The sequence below is a fragment of the Dendrobates tinctorius genome, unplaced genomic scaffold, assembly GCF_039654945.1.
Source record: "Dendrobates tinctorius isolate UK_male_01 unplaced genomic scaffold, ASM3965494v1 ptg000075l, whole genome shotgun sequence".
Lineage (NCBI taxonomy): Eukaryota > Metazoa > Chordata > Amphibia > Anura > Dendrobatidae > Dendrobates > Dendrobates tinctorius.
Window position 1 is genome coordinate 18859690 of NW_027361743.1, and position 20625 is coordinate 18880314.

Genomic DNA, 20625 nt, shown 5'->3' on the forward strand with positions numbered 1-20625 from the left:
AGAGATGTCACTTACTGGGTTGCTTGCAGTAGTTTTTATAAAATCAGTTCTATCAGCAGGTGTGAGGTGGATGAGGTTATACAGAGCTCAGCATTCAGAGAACTGCTAGATGTGCAACAGAAAAAAACTGGGATTTTATCAAAACTGCAGCAATCAGCCCAGTAAGTGACACATCGCTGGAATCAGGGTCTCTCTCTACATTATGCTGCTCTCAGATGGGGCCGCAAACACCCGGTTACAGATACCCCTTAGCTGTTCTCCGCAGCATATTGTAATGGATGAGTAAGTTGCAGCACATGTTGGGTCATTAGACCGCACCTGCCCCAGTGTGACACCCTCAGCACATCCAAAAAAATGGAGATTAAAAAGATCATGATAAATCCCACTGCTACTTATTTGTGACTATGAACAGCCCCCCCCAGGGGCAGCGACCACCCGCAGTACCGTCTCTGCACCGCACCCCCGACCACCACCCTGCGCTCCCAGTGACGTAGAGTGCTGACGTCCCGGTGGGCGTGTCCAGCTGGCGGTTTAGTGTCGTGGCTCCGCCCATTGTGCTGTCACAGTAGCTGCTCTGTACCGGCAGCTGCTGCGGGATCATGGCGCCGGCTCATGTCCTGCGCTGCTGCCAGCGGGTGGTGGGCTGGATCCCGGTGGTGTTTATCACGCTGGTCGTGTGCTGGTCCTACTACGCCTACGTGCTGGAGCTGTGCATCAGTGAGTACTGCGCGTCCTGCTGTGTGCGAGTGCACATGAGGTCTGATGTGTGTACATGACACTGCGCCTGCGGGAGGGGAGAAGTGCTGAGCTCCTGTGTGTGATCGCTGTGCCCCTGTGTGTGTGACACTGTGCCCCTGTGTGTGTGATCACTGTGCCCCTGTGTGTGTGATCGCTGTGCCCCTGTGTGTGATCTGTGTGTGACACTGTGCCCCTGTGTGTGTGATCGCTGTGCCCCTGTGTGTGTGATCGCTGTGCCCCTGTGTGTGTGATCGCTGTGCCCCTGTGTGTGTGATCGCTGTGCCCCTGTGTGTGTGATCGCTGTGCCCCTGTGTGTGATCGCTGTGCCCCTGTGTGTGTGATCGCTGTGCCCCTGTGTGTGTGATCGCTGTGCCCCTGTGTGTGTGATCGCTGTGCCCCTGTGTGTGTGATCGCTGTGCCCCTGTGTGTGTGATCGCTGTGCCCCTGTGTGTGTGATCGCTGTGCCCCTGTGTGTGTGATCGCTGTGCCCCTGTGTGTGTGATCGCTGTGCCCCTGTGTGTGTGATCGCTGTGCCCCTGTGTGTGATCGCTGTGCCCCTGTGTGTGTGATCGCTGTGCCCCTGTGTGTGTGATCGCTGTGCCCCTGTGTGTGTGATCGCTGTGCCCCTGTGTGTGTGATCGCTGTGCCCCTGTGTGTGTGATCGCTGTGCCCCTGTGTGTGTGATCGCTGTGCCCCTGTGTGTGTGATCGCTGTGCCCCTGTGTGTGTGATCGCTGTGCCCCTGTGTGTGTGATCGCTGTGCCCCTGTGTGTGTGATCGCTGTGCCCCTGTGTGTGTGATCGCTGTGCCCCTGTGTGTGATCTGTGTGTGACACTGTGCCCCTGTGTGTGTGATCGCTGTGCCCCTGTGTGTGATCACTGTGCCCCTGTGTGTGTGATCGCTGTGCCCCTGTGTGTGTGATCGCTGTGCCCCTGTGTGTGTGATCGCTGTGCCCCTGTGTGTGTGATCGCTGTGCCCCTGTGTGTGTGATCGCTGTGCCCCTGTGTGTAATGTGTGTGATCGCTGTGCCCCTGTGTGTAATGTGTGTGATCGCTGTGCCCCTGTGTGTGTGATCGCTGTGCCCCTGTGTGTGTGATCGCTGTGCCCCTGTGTGTGTGATCGCTGTGCCCCTGTGTGTGTGATCGCTGTGCCCCTGTGTGTGTGATCGCTGTGCCCCTGTGTGTGTGATCGCTGTGCCCCTGTGTGTGTGATCGCTGTGCCCCTGTGTGTGTGATCGCTGTGCCCCTGTGTGTAATGTGTGTGATCGCTGTGCCCCTGTGTGTAATGTGTGTGATCGCTGTGCCCCTGTGTGTGTGATCGCTGTGCCCCTGTGTGTGTGATCGCTGTGCCCCTGTGTGTGTGATCGCTGTGCCCCTGTGTGTGTGATCTCTGTGCCCCTGTGTGTGTGATCTCTGTGCCCCTGTGTGTGTGATCGCTGTGCCCCTGTGTGTGTGATCGCTGTGCCCCTGTGTGTGTGATCGCTGTGCCCCTGTGTGTGTGATCGCTGTGCCCCTGTGTGTGATCTGTGTGTGACACTGTGCCCCTGTGTGTGTGATCGCTGTGCCCCTGTGTGTGTGATCGCTGTGCCCCTGTGTGTGTGATCGCTGTGCCCCTGTGTGTGTGATCGCTGTGCCCCTGTGTGTGTGATCGCTGTGCCCCTGTGTGTGATCGCTGTGCCCCTGTGTGTGTGATCGCTGTGCCCCTGTGTGTGTGATCGCTGTGCCCCTGTGTGTGTGATCGCTGTGCCCCTGTGTGTGTGATCGCTGTGCCCCTGTGTGTGTGATCGCTGTGCCCCTGTGTGTGTGATCGCTGTGCCCCTGTGTGTGTGATCGCTGTGCCCCTGTGTGTGTGATCGCTGTGCCCCTGTGTGTGTGATCGCTGTGCCCCTGTGTGTGATCGCTGTGCCCCTGTGTGTGTGATCGCTGTGCCCCTGTGTGTGTGATCGCTGTGCCCCTGTGTGTGTGATCGCTGTGCCCCTGTGTGTGTGATCGCTGTGCCCCTGTGTGTGTGATCGCTGTGCCCCTGTGTGTGTGATCGCTGTGCCCCTGTGTGTGTGATCGCTGTGCCCCTGTGTGTGTGATCGCTGTGCCCCTGTGTGTGTGATCGCTGTGCCCCTGTGTGTGTGATCGCTGTGCCCCTGTGTGTGTGATCGCTGTGCCCCTGTGTGTGTGATCGCTGTGCCCCTGTGTGTGATCTGTGTGTGACACTGTGCCCCTGTGTGTGTGATCGCTGTGCCCCTGTGTGTGATCACTGTGCCCCTGTGTGTGTGATCGCTGTGCCCCTGTGTGTGTGATCGCTGTGCCCCTGTGTGTGTGATCGCTGTGCCCCTGTGTGTGTGATCGCTGTGCCCCTGTGTGTGTGATCGCTGTGCCCCTGTGTGTAATGTGTGTGATCGCTGTGCCCCTGTGTGTAATGTGTGTGATCGCTGTGCCCCTGTGTGTGTGATCGCTGTGCCCCTGTGTGTGTGATCGCTGTGCCCCTGTGTGTGTGATCGCTGTGCCCCTGTGTGTGTGATCGCTGTGCCCCTGTGTGTGTGATCGCTGTGCCCCTGTGTGTGTGATCGCTGTGCCCCTGTGTGTGTGATCGCTGTGCCCCTGTGTGTGTGATCGCTGTGCCCCTGTGTGTAATGTGTGTGATCGCTGTGCCCCTGTGTGTAATGTGTGTGATCGCTGTGCCCCTGTGTGTGTGATCGCTGTGCCCCTGTGTGTGTGATCGCTGTGCCCCTGTGTGTGTGATCGCTGTGCCCCTGTGTGTGTGATCTCTGTGCCCCTGTGTGTGTGATCTCTGTGCCCCTGTGTGTGTGATCGCTGTGCCCCTGTGTGTGTGATCGCTGTGCCCCTGTGTGTGTGATCGCTGTGCCCCTGTGTGTGTGATCGCTGTGCCCCTGTGTGTGTGATCGCTGTGCCCCTGTGTGTGTGATCGCTGTGCCCCTGTGTGTGTGATCGCTGTGCCCCTGTGTGTAATGTGTGTGATCACTGTGCCCCTGTGTGTAATGTGTGTGATCGCTGTGCCCCTGTGTGTGTGATCGCTGTGCCCCTGTGTGTGTGATCGCTGTGCCCCTGTGTGTGTGATCGCTGTGCCCCTGTGTGTGTGATCGCTGTGCCCCTGTGTGTGTGATCGCTGTGCCCCTGTGTGTGTGATCGCTGTGCCCCTGTGTGTGTGATCGCTGTGCCCCTGTGTGTGTGATCGCTGTGCCCCTGTGTGTGTGATCGCTGTGCCCCTGTGTGTGTGATCGCTGTGCCCCTGTGTGTGTGATCGCTGTGCCCCTGTGTGTGTGATCGCTGTGCCCCTGTGTGTGTGATCGCTGTGCCCCTGTGTGTGTGACCGCTGTGCCCCTGTGTGTGTGACCGCTGTGCCCCTGTTTGATCTGTGTGTGGTCGCTGTGCCCCTGTGTGATCTGTGTGTGGTCGCTGTGCCCCTGTGTGATCTGTGTGTGGTCGCTGTGCCCCTGTGTGTGGTCGCTGTGCCCCTGTGTGTGGTCGCTGTGCCCCTGTGTGATCTGCGTGTGATCGCTGTGCCCCTGTGTGATCTGCGTGTGATCGCTGTGCCCCTGTGTGTGATCACTGTGCTTCTGTGTGTGATCGCTGTGGCCCTGTGTGTGATCACTGTGCTCCTGTGTGTGATCTGTGTGTGATCGCTGTGCCCCTGTGTGTGATCGCTGTGCCCCTGTGTGATCTGTGTGTGATCTGTGTGTGATCGCTGTGCCCCTGTGTGATCTGTGTGTGATCGCTGTGCCCCTGTGTGATCTGCGTGTGATCGCTGTGGCCCTGTGTGTGATCACTGTGCTCCTGTGTGTGATCTGTGTGTGATCGCTGTGGCCCTGTGTGTGATCACTGTGCTCCTGTGTGTGATCTGTGTGTGATCGCTGTGCCCCTGTGTGTGATCGCTGTACCCCTGTGTGTGATCGCTGTGCCCCTGTGTGATCTGTGTGTGATCGCTGTGCCCCTGTGTGATCTGTGTGTGATCGCTGTGCCCCTGTGTGATCTGCGTGTGATCGCTGTGGCCCTGTGTGTGATCACTGTGCTCCTGTGTGTGATCTGTGTGTGATCGCTGTGGCCCTGTGTGTGATCACTGTGCTCCTGTGTGTGATCTGTGTGTGATCACTGTGCCCCTGTGTGATCTGTGTGTGATCGCTGTGCCCCTGTGTGATCTGTGTGTGATCGCTGTGCCCCTGTGTGATCTGTGTGTGATCGCTGTGCCCCTGTGTGATCTGTGTGTGATCGCTGTGCCCCTGTGTGATCTACGTGTGATCGCTGTGCTCCTGTGTGTGATCTGTGTGTGATCGCTGTGGCCCTGTGTGTGATCGCTGTGGCCCTGTGTGTGATCGCTGTGGCCCTGTGTGTGATCACTGTGCTCCTGTGTGTGATCTGTGTGTGATCGCTGTGCCCCTGTGTGTGATCGCTGTGCCCCTGTGTGATCTGTGTGTGATCTGTGTGTGATCGCTGTGCCCCTGTGTGATCTGTGTGTGATCGCTGTGCCCCTGTGTGATCTGCGTGTGATCGCTGTGGCCCTGTGTGTGATCACTGTGCTCGTGTGTGATCTGTGTGTGATCGCTGTGGCCCTGTGTGTGATCACTGTGCTCCTGTGTGTGATCGCTGTGCCCCTGTGTGTGATCGCTGTGCCCCTGTGTGTGATCGCTGTGCCCCTGTGTGTGATCGCTGTGCTCCTGTGTGTGATCTGTGTGTGATCACTGTGCCCCTGTGTGTGATCACTGTGCCCCTGTGTGTGATCACTGTGCCCCTGTGTGTGATCACTGTGCCCCTGTGTGTGATCACTGTGCCCCTGTGTGTGATCACTGTGCCCCTGCCCTGTGTGTGATCACTGTGCCCCTGCCCTGTGTGTGATCACTGTGCCCCTGCCCTGTGTGTGATCACTGTGCCCCTGCCCTGTGTGTGATCACTGTGCCCCTGCCCTGTGTGTGATCACTGTGCCCCTGCCCTGTGTGTGATCACTGTGCCCCTGCCCTGTGTGTGATCACTGTGCCCCTGCCCTGTGTGATCACTGTGCCCCTGCCCTGTGTGATCACTGTGCCCCTGCCCTGTGTGATCACTGTGCCCCTGCCCTGTGTGATCACTGTGCCCCTGCCCTGTGTGATCACTGTGCCCCTGCCCTGTGTGATCACTGTGCCCCTGCCCTGTGTGATCTGTGTGTGATCACTGTACCCATGTGTGATCGCTGTACCCATGTGTGATCGCTGTACCCATGTGTGATCGCTGTGCCCCTGTGTGTGATCGCTGTGCCCCTGTGTGTGATCGCTGTGCCCCTGTGTGTGATCGCTGTGCCCCTGTGTGTGATCGCTGTGCCCCTGTGTGTGATCGCTGTGCCCCTGTGTGTGATCGCTGTGCCCCTGTGTGTGATCGCTGTGCCCCTGTGTGTGATCGCTGTGCCCCTGTGTGTGATCGCTGTGCCCCTGTGTGTGATCGCTGTGCCCCTGTGTGTGATCGCTGTGCCCCTGTGTGTGATCGCTGTGCCCCTGTGTGTGATCGCTGTGCCCCTGTGTGTGATCTGTGTGTGATCACTGTACCCATGTGTGATCTGTGTGTGATCACTGTACCCATGTGTGATCTGTGTGTGATCACTGTACCCGTGTGTGATCTGTGTGTGATCACTGTGCTCCTGTGTGTGATCTGTGTGCGATCACTGTGCTCCTGTGTGTGATCTGTGTGCGATCACTGTGCTCCTGTGTGTGATCTGTGTGCGATCACTGTGCTCCTGTGTGTGATCTGTGTGTGATCACTGTGCTCCTGTGTGATCACTATGCTCCTGTGTGATCTATGTGTGATCACTCTGCCCCCGTGTGCTCCTGTGTGCGATCACTGTGCTCCTGTGTGTGATCTGTGTGTGATCGCTGTGCCCCTGTGTGTGATCGCTGTGCCCCTGTGTGTGATCGCTGTGCCCCTGTGTGTGATTGCTGTGCCCCTGTGTGTGATCACTGTTCCCCTGTGTGTAATCTGTGTGTGATCGCTGTGCCCCTGTGTGTGTGATCGCTGTACCCCTGTGTGTGTGATCACTGTGCCCCTGTGTGTGATGTATGTGTGATCACTGTGCCCCTGTGTGTGATCTGTGTGTGATCGCTGTGCCCCTGTGTGTAATCTGTGTGTGATCGCTGTGCCCCTGTGTGTGATCACTGTGCCCCTGTGTGTATTCTGTGTGTGATCACTGTGCCCCTGTGTGCCATCTGTGTGTGATCGCTGTGCCCCTGTGTGTGATCGCTGTGCCCCTGTGTGTGATCGCTGTGCCCCTGTGTGTGATCTTTGTGTGATCACTGTGCCGCTGTGTGGGATCTGTGTGTGATCACTGTGCCCCTGTGAGTGATCACTGTGCCCCTGTGTGTGATCACTGTGCCCCTGTGTGTGATCACTGTGCCCCTGTGTGTGATCACTGTGCCTCTGTGTGTGTGATCGCTGTGCCCCCGTGTGTGATCTGTGTGTGATCACTGTGCTCCTGTGTGTGATCACTGTACCCCTGTGTGATCTGTGTGTGATCGCTGTGCCCCTGTGTGTGATCGCTGTGCCCCTGTGTGTGATCGCTGTGCCCCTGTGTGTGATCGCTGTGCCCCTGTGTGTGATCGCTGTGCCCCTGTGTGTGATCGCTGTGCCCCTGTGTGTGATCGCTGTGCCCCTGTGTGTGATCGCTGTGCCCCTGTGTGTGATCGCTGTGCCCCTGTGTGTGATCGCTGTGCCCCTGTGTGTGATCGCTGTGCCCCTGTGTGTGATCTGTGTGTGATCGCTGTGCCCCTGTGTGTAATCTGTGTGTGATCGCTGTGCCCCTGTGTGTGATCTGTGTGTGATCGCTGTTCCCCTGTGTGTAATCTGTGTGTGATCGCTGTTCCCCTGTGTGTGATCGCTGTTCCCCTGTGTGTAATCTGTGTGTGATCGCTGTTCCCCTGTGTGTAATCTGTGTGTGATCACTGTGCCCCTGTGTGCCATCTGTGTGTGATCGCTGTGCCCCTGTGTGTAATCTGTGTGATCGCTGTGCCCCTGTGTGTAATCTGTGTGTGATCGCTGTGCCCCTGTGTGTGATCGCTGTGCCCCTGTGTGTGATCGCTGTGCCCCTGTGTGTGATCGCTGTGCCCCTGTGTGTGATCACTGTGCCCCTGTGTGTGATCGCTGTGCCCCTGTGTGTAATCTGTGTGTGATCACTGTGCCTCTGTGTGTGTGTGATCGCTGTGCCCCTGTGTGTGATCGCTGTGCCCATGTGTGCCCCTGTGTGTGATCGCTGTGCCCGTGTGTCATCGCTGTGCCCATGTGTGCCCCTGTGTGTGATCGCTGTGCCCATGTGTGCCCCTGTGTGTGATCGCTGTGCCCATGTGTGTGATCTTTGTGTGATCACTGTGCCGCTGTGTGGGATCTGTGTGTGATCACTGTGCCCCTGTGTGTGATCGCTGTGCCCCTGTGTGTGATCGCTGTGCCCCTGTGTGTGATCGCTGTGCCCCTGTGTGTGATCGCTGTGCCCCTGTGTGTGATCGCTGTGCCCCTGTGTGTGATCGCTGTGCCCCTGTGTGTGATCGCTGTGCCCCTGTGTGTGATCGCTGTGCCCCTGTGTGTGATCGCTGTGCCCCTGTGTGTGATCGCTGTGCCCCTGTGTGTGATCGCTGTGCCCCTGTGTGTGATCGCTGTGCCCCTGTGTGTGATCGCTGTGCCCCTGTGTGTGATCGCTGTGCCCCTGTGTGTGATCGCTGTGCCCCTGTGTGTGATCGCTGTGCCCCTGTGTGTGATCGCTGTGCCCCTGTGTGTGATCGCTGTGCCCCTGTGTGTGATCGCTGTGCCCCTGTGTGTGATCGCTGTGCCCCTGTGTGTGATCGCTGTGCCCCTGTGTGTGATCGCTGTGCCCCTGTGTGTGATCGCTGTGCCCCTGTGTGTGATCGCTGTGCCCCTGTGTGTGATCGCTGTGCCCCTGTGTGTGATCTGTGTGTGATCACTGTGCCTCTGTGTGTGTGTGATCGCTGTGCCTCTGTGTGTGATCGCTGTGCCCATGTGTGCCCCTGTGTGTGATCGCTGTGCCCATGTGTGCCCATGTGTGTGATCGCTGTGCCCATGTGTGTGATCGCTGTCCCCATGTGTGCCCCTGTGTATGATCGCTGTGCCCCTGTGTGTGATCGCTGTGCCCATGTGTGCCCCTGTGTGTGATCGCTGTGCCCATGTGTGCCCCTTTGTGTGATCGCTGTGCCCCTGTGTGTGATCTTTGTGTGATCACTGTGCCGCTGTGTGGGATCTGTGTGTGATCACTGTGCCCCTGTGTGTGATCAGTGTGATCACTGTGCCCCTGTGTGTGATCACTGTGCCCCTGTGTGTGATCACTGTGCCCCTGTGTGTGATCACTGTGCCCCTGTGTGTGTGATCGCTGTGCCCCTGTGTGTGATCTGTGTGTGATCGCTGTGCCCCCGTGTGTGATCTGTGTGTGATCGCTGTGCCCCCGTGTGTGATCTGTGTGTGATCACTGTGCTCCTGTGTGTGATCTGTGTGTGATCACTGTACCCCTGTGTGATCTGTGTGTGATCGCTGTGCCCCTGTGTGTGATCGCTGTGCCCCTGTGTGTGATCACTGTGCCGCTGTGTGTGATCAGTGTGTGATCACTGTGCCGCTGTGTGTGATCAGTGTGTGATCACTGTGCCGCTGTGTGTGATCAGTGTGTGATCACTGTGCCCCTGTGTGTGATCTGTGTGTGATCGCTGTGCTCCTGTGTGTAATCTGTGTGTGATCGCTGTGCCCCTGTGTGTGATCGCTGTGCCCCTGTGTGTGATCGCTGTGCCCCTGTGTGTGATCGCTGTGCCCCTGTGTGTGATCGCTGTGCCCGTGTGTGATCGCTGTGCCCCTGTGTGTGATCGCTGTGCCCCTGTGTGATATCGCTGTGCCCCTGTGTGTGATCGCTGTGCCCCTGTGTGTGATCGCTGTGCCCCTGTGTGTGATCGCTGTGCCCCTGTGTGTGATCTGTGTGTGATCACTGTGCCTCTGTGTGTGTGTGATCGCTGTGCCTCTGTGTGTGATCGCTGTGCCCATGTGTGCCCCTGTGTGTGATCGCTGTGCCCATGTGTGCCCATGTGTGTGATCGCTGTGCCCATGTGTGTGATCGCTGTCCCCATGTGTGCCCCTGTGTGTGATCGCTGTGCCCCTGTGTGTGATCGCTGTGCCCATGTGTGCCCCTGTGTGTGATCGCTGTGCCCATGTGTGCCCCTTTGTGTGATCGCTGTGCCCCTGTGTGTGATCTTTGTGTGATCACTGTGCCGCTGTGTGGGATCTGTGTGTGATCACTGTGCCCCTGTGTGTGATCAGTGTGATCACTGTGCCCCTGTGTGTGATCACTGTGCCCCTGTGTGTGATCACTGTGCCCCTGTGTGTGATCACTGTGCCCCTGTGTGTGTGATCGCTGTGCCCCTGTGTGTGATCTGTGTGTGATCGCTGTGCCCCCGTGTGTGATCTGTGTGTGATCACTGTGCTCCTGTGTGTGATCTGTGTGTGATCACTGTACCCCTGTGTGATCTGTGTGTGATCGCTGTGCCCCTGTGTGTGATCACTGTGCCGCTGTGTGTGATCAGTGTGTGATCACTGTGCCGCTGTGTGTGATCAGTGTGTGATCACTGTGCCGCTGTGTGTGATCAGTGTGTGATCACTGTGCCCCTGTGTGTGATCAGTGTGTGATCATTGTGCCCCTGTGTGTGATCGCTGTGCCCCTGTGTGATCTATGTGTGATCGCTGTGCCCCTGTGTGTGATCGCTGTGTGTGATCGCTGTGCCCGTGTGTGATCGCTGTGCCCCTGTGTGTGATCGCTGTGCGTGATGTGTGTGATCACTGTGCCGCTGTGTGTGCCCCTGTGTGTGATCGCTGTGCCCCTGTGTGATCGCTGTGCCCCTGCGTGTGTCCTCATGTGTCATTATAATGTGTGTATGCAGTGTCCTCACATCTTCATGTGTGTATGTAGGGACACTGTACACACACATAATACACTGATACATGAGGACAGTGTATTGTGTGTGTATACAGTGTCCTGATATATAATGTGTATACGGTCCTCATGTATCAGTACATTGTGTATATGCTTTCTACAGTGTCCTCATGTAATGTGTCTGTACTGTGTCCTTATATGTGTATACACTCCTCCAGTGTATATATCTTTATGTGATGTCTACACTGTCCTTATAGATCAGTATATTATGTGCACATACACTGTCCTCATGAAGCCGTATACCGTATACAGTGTACATACTGGCCCTCGTGTGCATATTTAATGTGTACACAGTCCTCATATATCAGTGTATTGTGTGTGCACGTCCCTTGTGTTTGTGTTATATATGCTCCTAAACATTGATATTTCAGTACCAAGAAGAAAAAGCTTGTGGCATTGTGTAAATCACAGGATGGATATTCGTGTTATTGAGCTGCAAATGATTAAAAAATAGAAACAACATTTTCAAAATATCTTGATGTATTCACTATTGAATATGAGCGCCCCACGCAGAAATCCCCGCACTTACACACCTCGACTGCTATCAGTGAGGTTATTAATGGTTGTCTGAGGAATATTCTATCATGCAGAATGCACTTGGGCAAACCATCAAGATCCGCTGCTGGATCCGCTGGATCCCTCTAGGCTTCATTTCAGGTACACTAACAGCTCGGCGTTACATTGATTTGGTCATAGAATCAGTAGTACGTCCATTTCTCCAAAGTGTTCCAGGAGCCAAGTTTCAACACAACAGCAGTCTGTGTGGCCTAAATGTGCTACCATGGCCCGCAGCATCGCTTGACTTGTCTCCCATCGTGTGCATCTGGTGAGTCATTGCTCAGCAAAGGGAGCTGCCAGCAGCAAATCTTGATGATTTTCCCAAGTGCATTCAGCGTGGCTGAACATTCCTTAGACAACCAGTAATTAAATCATTAATAGCAGCCAAGGTGTGAAAGTGCGGGGATTTCTCTTATATTTGATACTAAATAAATCGAGATGTTTTGCAAATGTTGTTTCCATTTTTCCATCAGTTGCATATCGGCAATATACAGTATCTGTCCACCCTGTGATTTACAGAATGCCAAGATTTTCCATTCTTGGTGTCAGTTTTGTTTCTGAGGGGTGTTTGTATGTAGGCGGTCCTCATATCAAACAATATTTTCAGTGGGTACATTGTCCTTATACAGTTTTTCACAAAAGTGAGTACACCCCTCACATTTTTTTTCAATATTTTATTCTATCTTTTCATGGGACATCATTGAAGATATGACACTTTGATACAATGTAGTCAGTGTACAGATTTGCTGTGCCCTCTAAAATAACTCAACACACAGCCATTAATGTCTAAACCGCTGGCAACAAAAGTGAGTACACCCCTAAGTGAAAATGGTCAATTTGTGCCCATTTAGGCTATGTGCACATGTAGTTTTTTTGGTGTTCGGATTTTGTAGAGAAAACCACAGGTAAATCCGCAGGACAAAAGTCCTGCGGTTTATCTGCGGTTTTGCCTGCGGTTTTACATCTCATAATGGATGAGGTGTAAAACTGCAGCATTTCTGCACCAAACAATTGACATGCTGCAGATTGTAAACCGCAGCAAAACCGCACGGAAAAAAACGCAGCATGTGCACAGCTTTTTTTTATTTCCATAGGAAATAAAGGTACTGTACAACGCAGCAGAATCCGCACCATGTGCACATACCCTTATCCATCTTCACTCCCTGGTATCATGTGACTCATTAGTGTTACAAGGTGTCAGGTGTGGTAAATTTCAGGGCTGTGGAGTCGGGGTCGCGGATTCGGAGCCCATTTTGGTGGAGTCACAGTTGGAGTTGGTGTCATGGAAATTGAGGAGTCGGAGGTTTGCCTTACCGACTCCACAGCCCTGGTAAATTTGGCGTGATCAATCTCATACTGGTCACTGGAAGTTCAGCATGGCACATCATGACAAAGAACTCCCCGAGGTTCTGAGAGAAGAATTGTTGTTCTACATAAAGATATCCAAGGCTATAAGAAGATTGCCAACACCCTGACACAGCTTCAGCATGGTGGCCAAGACCATACAGCGGTTTTACAAGACAGGTTCCACTCAGACCTGGCATGGCTGTCATCCCAGAAGGAAACCTCTTCTAAAGATAATGCACAAGAAAGCCAATAAACAGTTTGCTGAAGACAAGCAGACTAAAGGCCCTTTTACATTTAGCGATGCACCAGCGATCCAACCAGCGATCCGACCCGGTCAGGATCGCTGGTGCATCGCTAAATGATCGCTAGTGAGCTTTCAAACAGAAAGATCTCACAGCGATGCAGCAGCGACGCAGCGCACGATACTTACCATTCACACACAGCGATCCTGCGTCCTCCCGCCCGCCTCCACGCGTCGCTGGACGTCACAGCAGGAAGCAGACGACGAGAAATGGAGCCGGACATTCTCGCGCGATCAGCGATGGACAGCGGGGGAGCCGGTCGCTGGTAAGTATCACACATAGCGATATCGCTAGCAATATCGCTATAACGTCACAAAACCAGTGACGTTTTAGCGATATTGCTAGCGATATTGCTTAATGTAAAACCCCCTTAAGGACATAGATTACTGCAACCATGTCCTGTGGTCTGATCTGACCAAGATAAAGCTGTTTGGTTCAGATGGTGTCAATCGTGCTTGGCGGCAACCAGGTGAGTACAAAGACAAGTGTTTCTTGCCTACAGTCAAGCATGGTGGTGGGAGTGTCATGGTTTGGGCAGCATGAGTGCTGCCGGCTGTGGGGAGCTACAATTAATTGAGGGACCCATGAATGCCAACATGTTCTGTGAAGTACTGGAGCATGATCACCTCTATTCGGAAACTGGGCTGCAGGTAAGTATTCCAACATGATAACGACCCCAAACACTCCTCCAAGATCACCACTAGCTTGCTAAAGAAACTGAGGGTAAGGCTGTGTGCACACGCTGCGGATTTTGCTGCGGTTCCGCAGCGGTTTTGGCCGCTGCGGACCCGCAGCAGTTTTTGCTGCGGTGTACAGTACCATGATTCCCTATGGGAATCAAAAACCGCAGTGCAGACGGTGCGGAATTTTCCGCGCGGATTATCTGCGGTTTTCAATCCGCAGAAAGAATTGACATGTCAATTCTTTCTGCGGATTCCCCTGCGGTTTGCCATCTCCTCCATTGAGGAGATGAAAAACCGCAGAGCAATCCGCAGGTAAAACCGCAGGTATTTTGACCTGCGGATTTTACAAAATCCGCGCGGATGAATCCGCACCTAATCCGCAGCGTGTGCACACAGCCTAAAGGTGCTGGACTGGCAAAGCAGGTCTCCAGACCTAAACCCTATTGAGCATCTGTGGGGCATCCTCAAACGGAAAGAGGAGAAGCGCAAGGTCTCTAACATCCACCAATCTGTGAAGCTCTAGGGCAGGGTTCCCCAACTCCAGTGTTCAAGGCCCACCAACAGGTCAATTTTGCAGGATTTCCCTTGTATTGTACAGATGATGCAGTTATCACCTGGGCCATACTAAGGAAATCCTGAAAACATGACCTGTTGGTGGGCCCTGCTCTAGGGAACTCTACTCCCAAGAGAGTAAAGGCAGTGCTTGAAAATAATGGTGGCCACACAAAATAATGACACTATGGGCTAATTTTGGCCATTTTCACTTAGGGGTGTACTCACTTTTGTGAGATAATGTATAGCATCAGTGTGTATTTTTGTATGTTTGTTTAATATGTTTCAGTATTTGGGTTTCCACCTTATCTGCTATGACTTGTGTCCAGCTCAGTATGAGCACACGGCAGCAGACTCTGGGATCCCTGCATGTTGATGTCATTTATTACTATGCAGACATGTAACTCTGCTGCAATGTCCGCACTAAGATCCTCATATGACGTGCTGCGTACATTGTATGGTAGCATCACAGCAGTTAGTGATGCTCCTCATTCTATAAAAAAACAATCTAGGGTACGCTGTACCCCCATAAACACTGCGGTGTATTCACTGTGCTTCTCGGTTTGAGCAAACCTTGAGACCATCACTACCATATTTCACCAACAATAAGACATGTTCTCATATTGGTTTTTGCTCCGACTGATGGACTAGGGCTTATTTTTGGGGGATGTCTTTTTTTTTAAGGTAAACAATAATCTACATTTATTCTTAAACAAAAAAAAAATCAACATTTATTCATATATCATCACACACTGGATATCCACGTGCATACCTACACAGCACATACATACACATGTATATACATATACTGCACCTACACAACACCTAAATACACACGCACATACATACACACTGCACCTGAGCAGCACATACATACACACTGCACCTGAGCAGCACATACATACACACTGCACCTGAGCAGCACATACATACACACTGCACACATACTGCAACTGCACGCTCCGATCCTGATTGCCGGCGGCAGTGCCAGGTATTAACATGCAATAATCGGCCGTTTTCCTTGTGTGATCCCAGCCTAACATACCAACTCCTGACATGATGCAATGTATATATCTGAACAGCAGTGTGAATAAGGCCAAGGGCACTCGCTGCTTATGTACATAATCGTATTAATGGCACTGTACGGCTTCTGATTTGTAGGACGCAGTAATACCCCATACTATGGATCCAAAACATTTTATCACCTTCTGGAATGGCACCTCTTGCTACATTGTTCTAGCTCCAAATAGCAAGTTATTACTAATGCCTGTATGAATAGAGCCTTAAAGGGGATGTCACACAATCAACACTTATATGAACTCAGGATAGGTCAGAAGTGTCTGATCACTTGGACCCCCACCTGATGGCAGAGACCCCTACTAATCACAAGAATGAGGTCTTGGTATCATGTGCCTTACCACTCTATATGCAGTTTATGGGACTGACTGTGATAGTGAAGCACAACTCAAATGCAATTGTGTTGCAACGAGGAACCTAGGGCACCCATTCTCCTGATTAATGGGCGTCCCAACCCTGCAGATGGTGGTGATTCTAGGACAATACCTTAAAGAGGTTTGGCACGCCTTAGATATTTCTAGGATAGTCCCTGGACATGCCATAAATATCTGACCGGTGGAACTCCCTCCTCTGATTAACAAGCAAGCTTTGTTGGCAATTTTCCAAGCTCCTGTGGAAATCGGTGGAGAAACCCCCCTCTTCTAGTGCTACCGGTCTGTCCCTGATTCCACACGATAGGGTATCGTTCTCGAGAGAGTTGTGGCTCCCTATACGACCGAGGCTGTAAAGGGGTTAAAATATGAACCAAAAATAAGTGTAAATTGACCACCTTTTCCCCCATTTTAAATAATAAAGTAAATTCAAAACAATATATTACATTTTACCACATCCATAAGAGTCCAGTCTTCAAAAATACAAAATTACGCAACCCATGAGGTTAAATAGCCATTTTTTCGTTGCAGCACCCCAACCCCCGCCCTCAAGATGCAATAGAAAGTAATCAAATCCTTGTTTGTTCTCCAGAATTACCGTACATCTTTAGTAATGTTATCACGTCACAAGAAGGAAATCAAGCCTTACATAGCCTAATCACTGAAAAATAAAAAATGTATGGGTCTCTGAAAGTGGCGACACGCTGTAAATTTTTTTAAGCCAAAAAGATGACGGAAAAAAAACCCTGTAAATTTGGTATCGCCGTCCTCAAACTGACCTGGAGAATCATGGTGCCAGATCATTATTATTAGGTCACTGAATGATATAATAAAAGCAAAACCCCAATACAAGTGTTACAATTTTGTTTGCTATTTCATCACACTTGAAATTTTGTTTTTAACCCCTTCACCGCCAGGCGATTTTCCTTTTCTTTTTTTTTTTTTTTGCTCCCCCCTTCTTCCATGAGTCGTAACTTTTTATTTTTCAGTCAATATATCCATATGAGGGCTTGTTTTTTTGTGGGATGAGTTGTACTTTTGAATGACACCATTCATTTTACCATATCATGTACTGGAAAATTGGAAAATGAGAAAAAAAAATACAATAGTGGAGTTGCACTTTTTTTTTTTTTTTTTTTTTTTTTTTCATTTATTATGTTCACTATATGGTAAAACTGACCTGGTAATATGATTCTCCGGTTCATTTTGAGTACGCAGATACCAAACATGCATAGGTTCTTTTTTTATGTAACTGTGGAAAAAAAAAATTCTGAAATGTGTATGCAAAATAGTTTTTGCATTTGTTACCCTTTTCCAAGTCCTGTAGCGTTTCCAATTTTCAGGATCTGCAGCTGGGTCATGCCTTATTTTTTGCGGCTTGATCTGACATTATTGATACCATTTTGGGATTGATAACGATGTTTTGAGTGGTCTTTTATTGCAATGTTCCAGCAACAAAAAAAAATGTATTTCTGGTTGATTTGGGATTTTTTTTTCTCATTATGCCATTTACTGATCAGATTAATTTACTTTTATATTTTGCTAGATCAGACATTTCTGAACTCAGCGATGCCAAATATGTGTATTTATTTGTTAATTGTTTTATTTTGAATGGGTCCATAGGATTTTTATTTTTTTTTTATAATTTTTTAACTGTGTTCATGTTCAGTAGTCCCCATAGGGGACTTGAAGCAGCAATTTCTCGATCACCTGTGCTACATATAGCAGGACTTCAGCACTATGTATAGCAACAATCACGATCTCCCTTGAATGCCAGTGACTGCGTTCACAGGTGGATGGTGAAGACCGACATGGGGTCTTCTGTAAGCCCCCGGCTTTTATGACAACCCATCCACTCCCTGCGATTGCGTGACAGGGGCGCACCGATGGGTGAGACTTGTGACGCGCTTCCTGCCAGCGCGTGTTAAATGCCTCTGTCAGTGATTGATAGCAGCTTTTAACTGTTTAACAGCCGAGGATGGCTCTCGGATCCACCTGTGACTGTTAGAGGCAGTTGATGACTGATTAAATCAGCCATCAGGTGCGGGAAAGATGCGGGCCCAGCGATGGAGCCCGTATCTAAGGCAGGGACGTAAATATACATCACCGGTCATGAAAGGGTGAAGTACATTATATAGTAAAATGAATGGTATCATTCAAAACTACAACTTGTCCCGTAAAAACATAAACCCTCATGGTTATGTCGCTGGGAGGGGAAAAAAAGAAACATGGCTCCTGGAAGATGTGAGGAAAATATAGCGTATAAACTAAAATCGTCTGTGTCCTGGTTGTTGTATTATACTTAGAAGTCTTAATGGATGGGTGCACATGAGGGCCGTCATTGTACAGTAAATGGGAGTGTGGGTGCAGGTTTCTTTCCTTCCAGCACCCAGGGGCGGCACGTATATAGCCCGGCCTGTGACTGTATGGCTTGTGTGCTGTCATTGCCGCCATGTTTCTTCCTAGTCTTGGAGGAGTGTGAGTTCTGGCTGTGGTCGGACGCTTTCAGAACAACACATTTCCTGTCATCACTAACGTCCCTCTCCTCTTACATAACAGACATTGCCGGTAGAGGGTGGTACATCGGATGCGGTGATTATACTGGTGCAGCGATTTTAGAGACACTACAGATTAGGACTATTGGGCAGATAAAGATTTTATTAGGTTTTTATTCTCCTCATTAGTGAAGGAGCCATGACGGTAGATACGATCTCTGTGGTAAACGTCTATTGCACCATTCACCTCAGTGAGTTACAAACCTTGTCGAGTCCGACATAACATCAGATCGCACTGGGACCAATGTTATTCATTTTGGTCGTGCACATGTCCAATTTTTTTCTCAGACCAAGTCTGTCTGTCAGGAAAAAAAAACCTTGCAGCATGCCCCCGAGATGCATCCATAAACAAGAGCGCCCAGGGTCATACAGGTTGGTGGGACTGTCGAAAACATCGGACCGGACTCGGATGACATCTAACTATAGTCCAATTTTCACTGACGGACTAGAGAAGATGGAGAAATATATATATTTTTTTTCCATCTTCACATCTGAGAAAATCTGATCACGCTAATTTTCTTGGATGAGAGAAAATCCGGTCGTGTGACCCGAGCTTTAATGTTAACACTAATTCTGCAGGTTAAAGGGGTGTTCCGCGTTCAGAAAAGTGCCACAATGTCATGTAAAATAACAAGCGCACTTAGTTCTCGCCATCCCCGCGTGCAGCTCCGGCTTGCCACCCCGACTTCAGTCCGTGTGTTTCGGCTGCAGCAGTGACATCACGTTGAGCAGATCATGTGCGCACAGATTTCAGATTGGCCTTCGTATGGAGCCAGGTATGACCATCTGTAAAGGTATTTTCACTGCGTTTTGGCACTTTTTCTTTGGCCCCATCTGGTCTTGCATTCGAATTGCCCTCAATGGGGTTCGGAGTTATGCGCCAACGGGGCCATGTACTCTAAAAGCTCTGACGTGCATCAAAATCATTTTCGGAAGTGTACGCCTACTGGGGATAAAGGGACAAAAAAATTTTTAAATATTTTTCAAAATGACTCCAGGAAACACTTCTTTAAGAAGTTATTGGTGGTAGACTTCTTTTTCTCAAGTGGCTTCCACTTGAAAGAGTTTTGTGAGTGTAAAAGAAAAAAAAATGTGTGAATATACATAGCCTAAGAATTATTATTACTACCAGTCTAAAAATATGTACAGTCCCAACAAGTAAAAACCTTTAGGATGTGTGCACACGTTAAGAATTTGGCCCTGCGGATCCGCCGCAGTTTTCCATGCGGTGTATAGTACCATGTAAACCTATGGAAAACAAAATCCGCTGTGCATACGCTTGCGAAAAAAACCGGGCGGGATCGCAGCGTGTTTTTTTTTTTTCCCCGCAGCATGTCAATTCTTTTTGCGAATCTGCAGCATTTCTGCACCCATTGACTTCCATTGATTTTGTCAAATCCGCAGCAAAAACACACCTGCGTTTTCTGCCAAGAGATGCGGATTCTGTGCGGGAAAAATCCACGGCCAAATCCGCAATGTGTGCACATACCCTTACACCTATGTGCACACGTTGCGTTTTTTGTCTTTTTTTTTTTTTTTCTGTGCAGATTTCGCACGAAACCTGAAGGGTTTCCTTATGCCAGCAAAGTGAATAAGATTCCTGACGTCTCATGCACACGTTTCTTAGTTTTGATTTGCAGATTTAAGTCTGCAGCATGTCAATTCTTTCAGGGGTTTTGCTGCAGATTTCACCCATACTAATAAGTGGGGAAAAATCTGCACCAAAAACATAAAAAAACCATCAAAAACTCGTGTATTTTATGCAGCGGTTTTCCTGCCAAGTGAGGCAGAAATTTCTGCACCCGATACTAGTGTGCACATAGCCTGTGTGTAATGTTGCCCTTGTTATTCATGGGAAATCCCGTGATGAATCCAATCCCGGTAAGATTAGTACTAAAGGATTAGGATTTATACAGCTGTCAGGCCTCACGCTGTGCTGCATTGTTGTTTGTGCCGGTGTGTTTTCAATGGGTTACAGACTGACCAGTATATACCCATCTGTGCGATATATGGATATGGCGGAGTTGGACATATTTATGGCTTCGTGTTCTCCTTTTAGTGTTTGGATTGTAAAAAAAAAAAAAAAAAAAACAACCCACAATTTTCTATATTTTTTTCCCATACATTTTTAGCATTAGTGATTTTTAAAATCGTATAAAGAATATGGGAAAAAAACATCTGAAAAAAGACATATCTTGGGTCCTGGACCCTAAAATTGCATCAAAAACATCTATGTAGCCAAGCAAATGGAACACAAAGAATGTTAAAAAAACGTAGGGGGGATTTTTTTAAGTCAGTTTCGCTTGCTGCGTTGCTGTTTGTTGTTTGCATCATATTTAGCCAAGTGACATGAAATTTGGTACATGTTAAGATGTAACACTTCTGTCTAGGGAATCTTGTCCATTCTTTCAGTCAACCTACTGAAGTGAGAATTGTCATAACTCTGGCTTAAATTTCATAACTTTTAGTGTTGAGCGATACCGTCCGATACTTAAAAGTAT

The 20625-nt window shown here is 50.5% G+C and overlaps 1 protein-coding gene across 3 annotated transcripts in view; it reads left to right on the forward strand.

Moving 5' to 3' along the window:
- Nucleotides 1-437: 437 nt before the first annotated feature.
- Nucleotides 438-20625, forward strand: part of ZDHHC20 (zDHHC palmitoyltransferase 20) — a 97526-nt gene continuing 77338 nt past the window's right edge. The window contains exon 1 of one of the 3 annotated variants that reach the window (XM_073583039.1): nt 438-717. In XM_073583039.1, coding sequence (XP_073439140.1) covers nt 600-717 — 118 coding nt within the window. In that variant the 5' untranslated portion in view covers nt 438-599. The remainder of the gene's footprint in view (nt 718-20625) is intronic. The other 2 variants (XM_073583038.1, XM_073583040.1) reach the window with 2 other exon arrangements.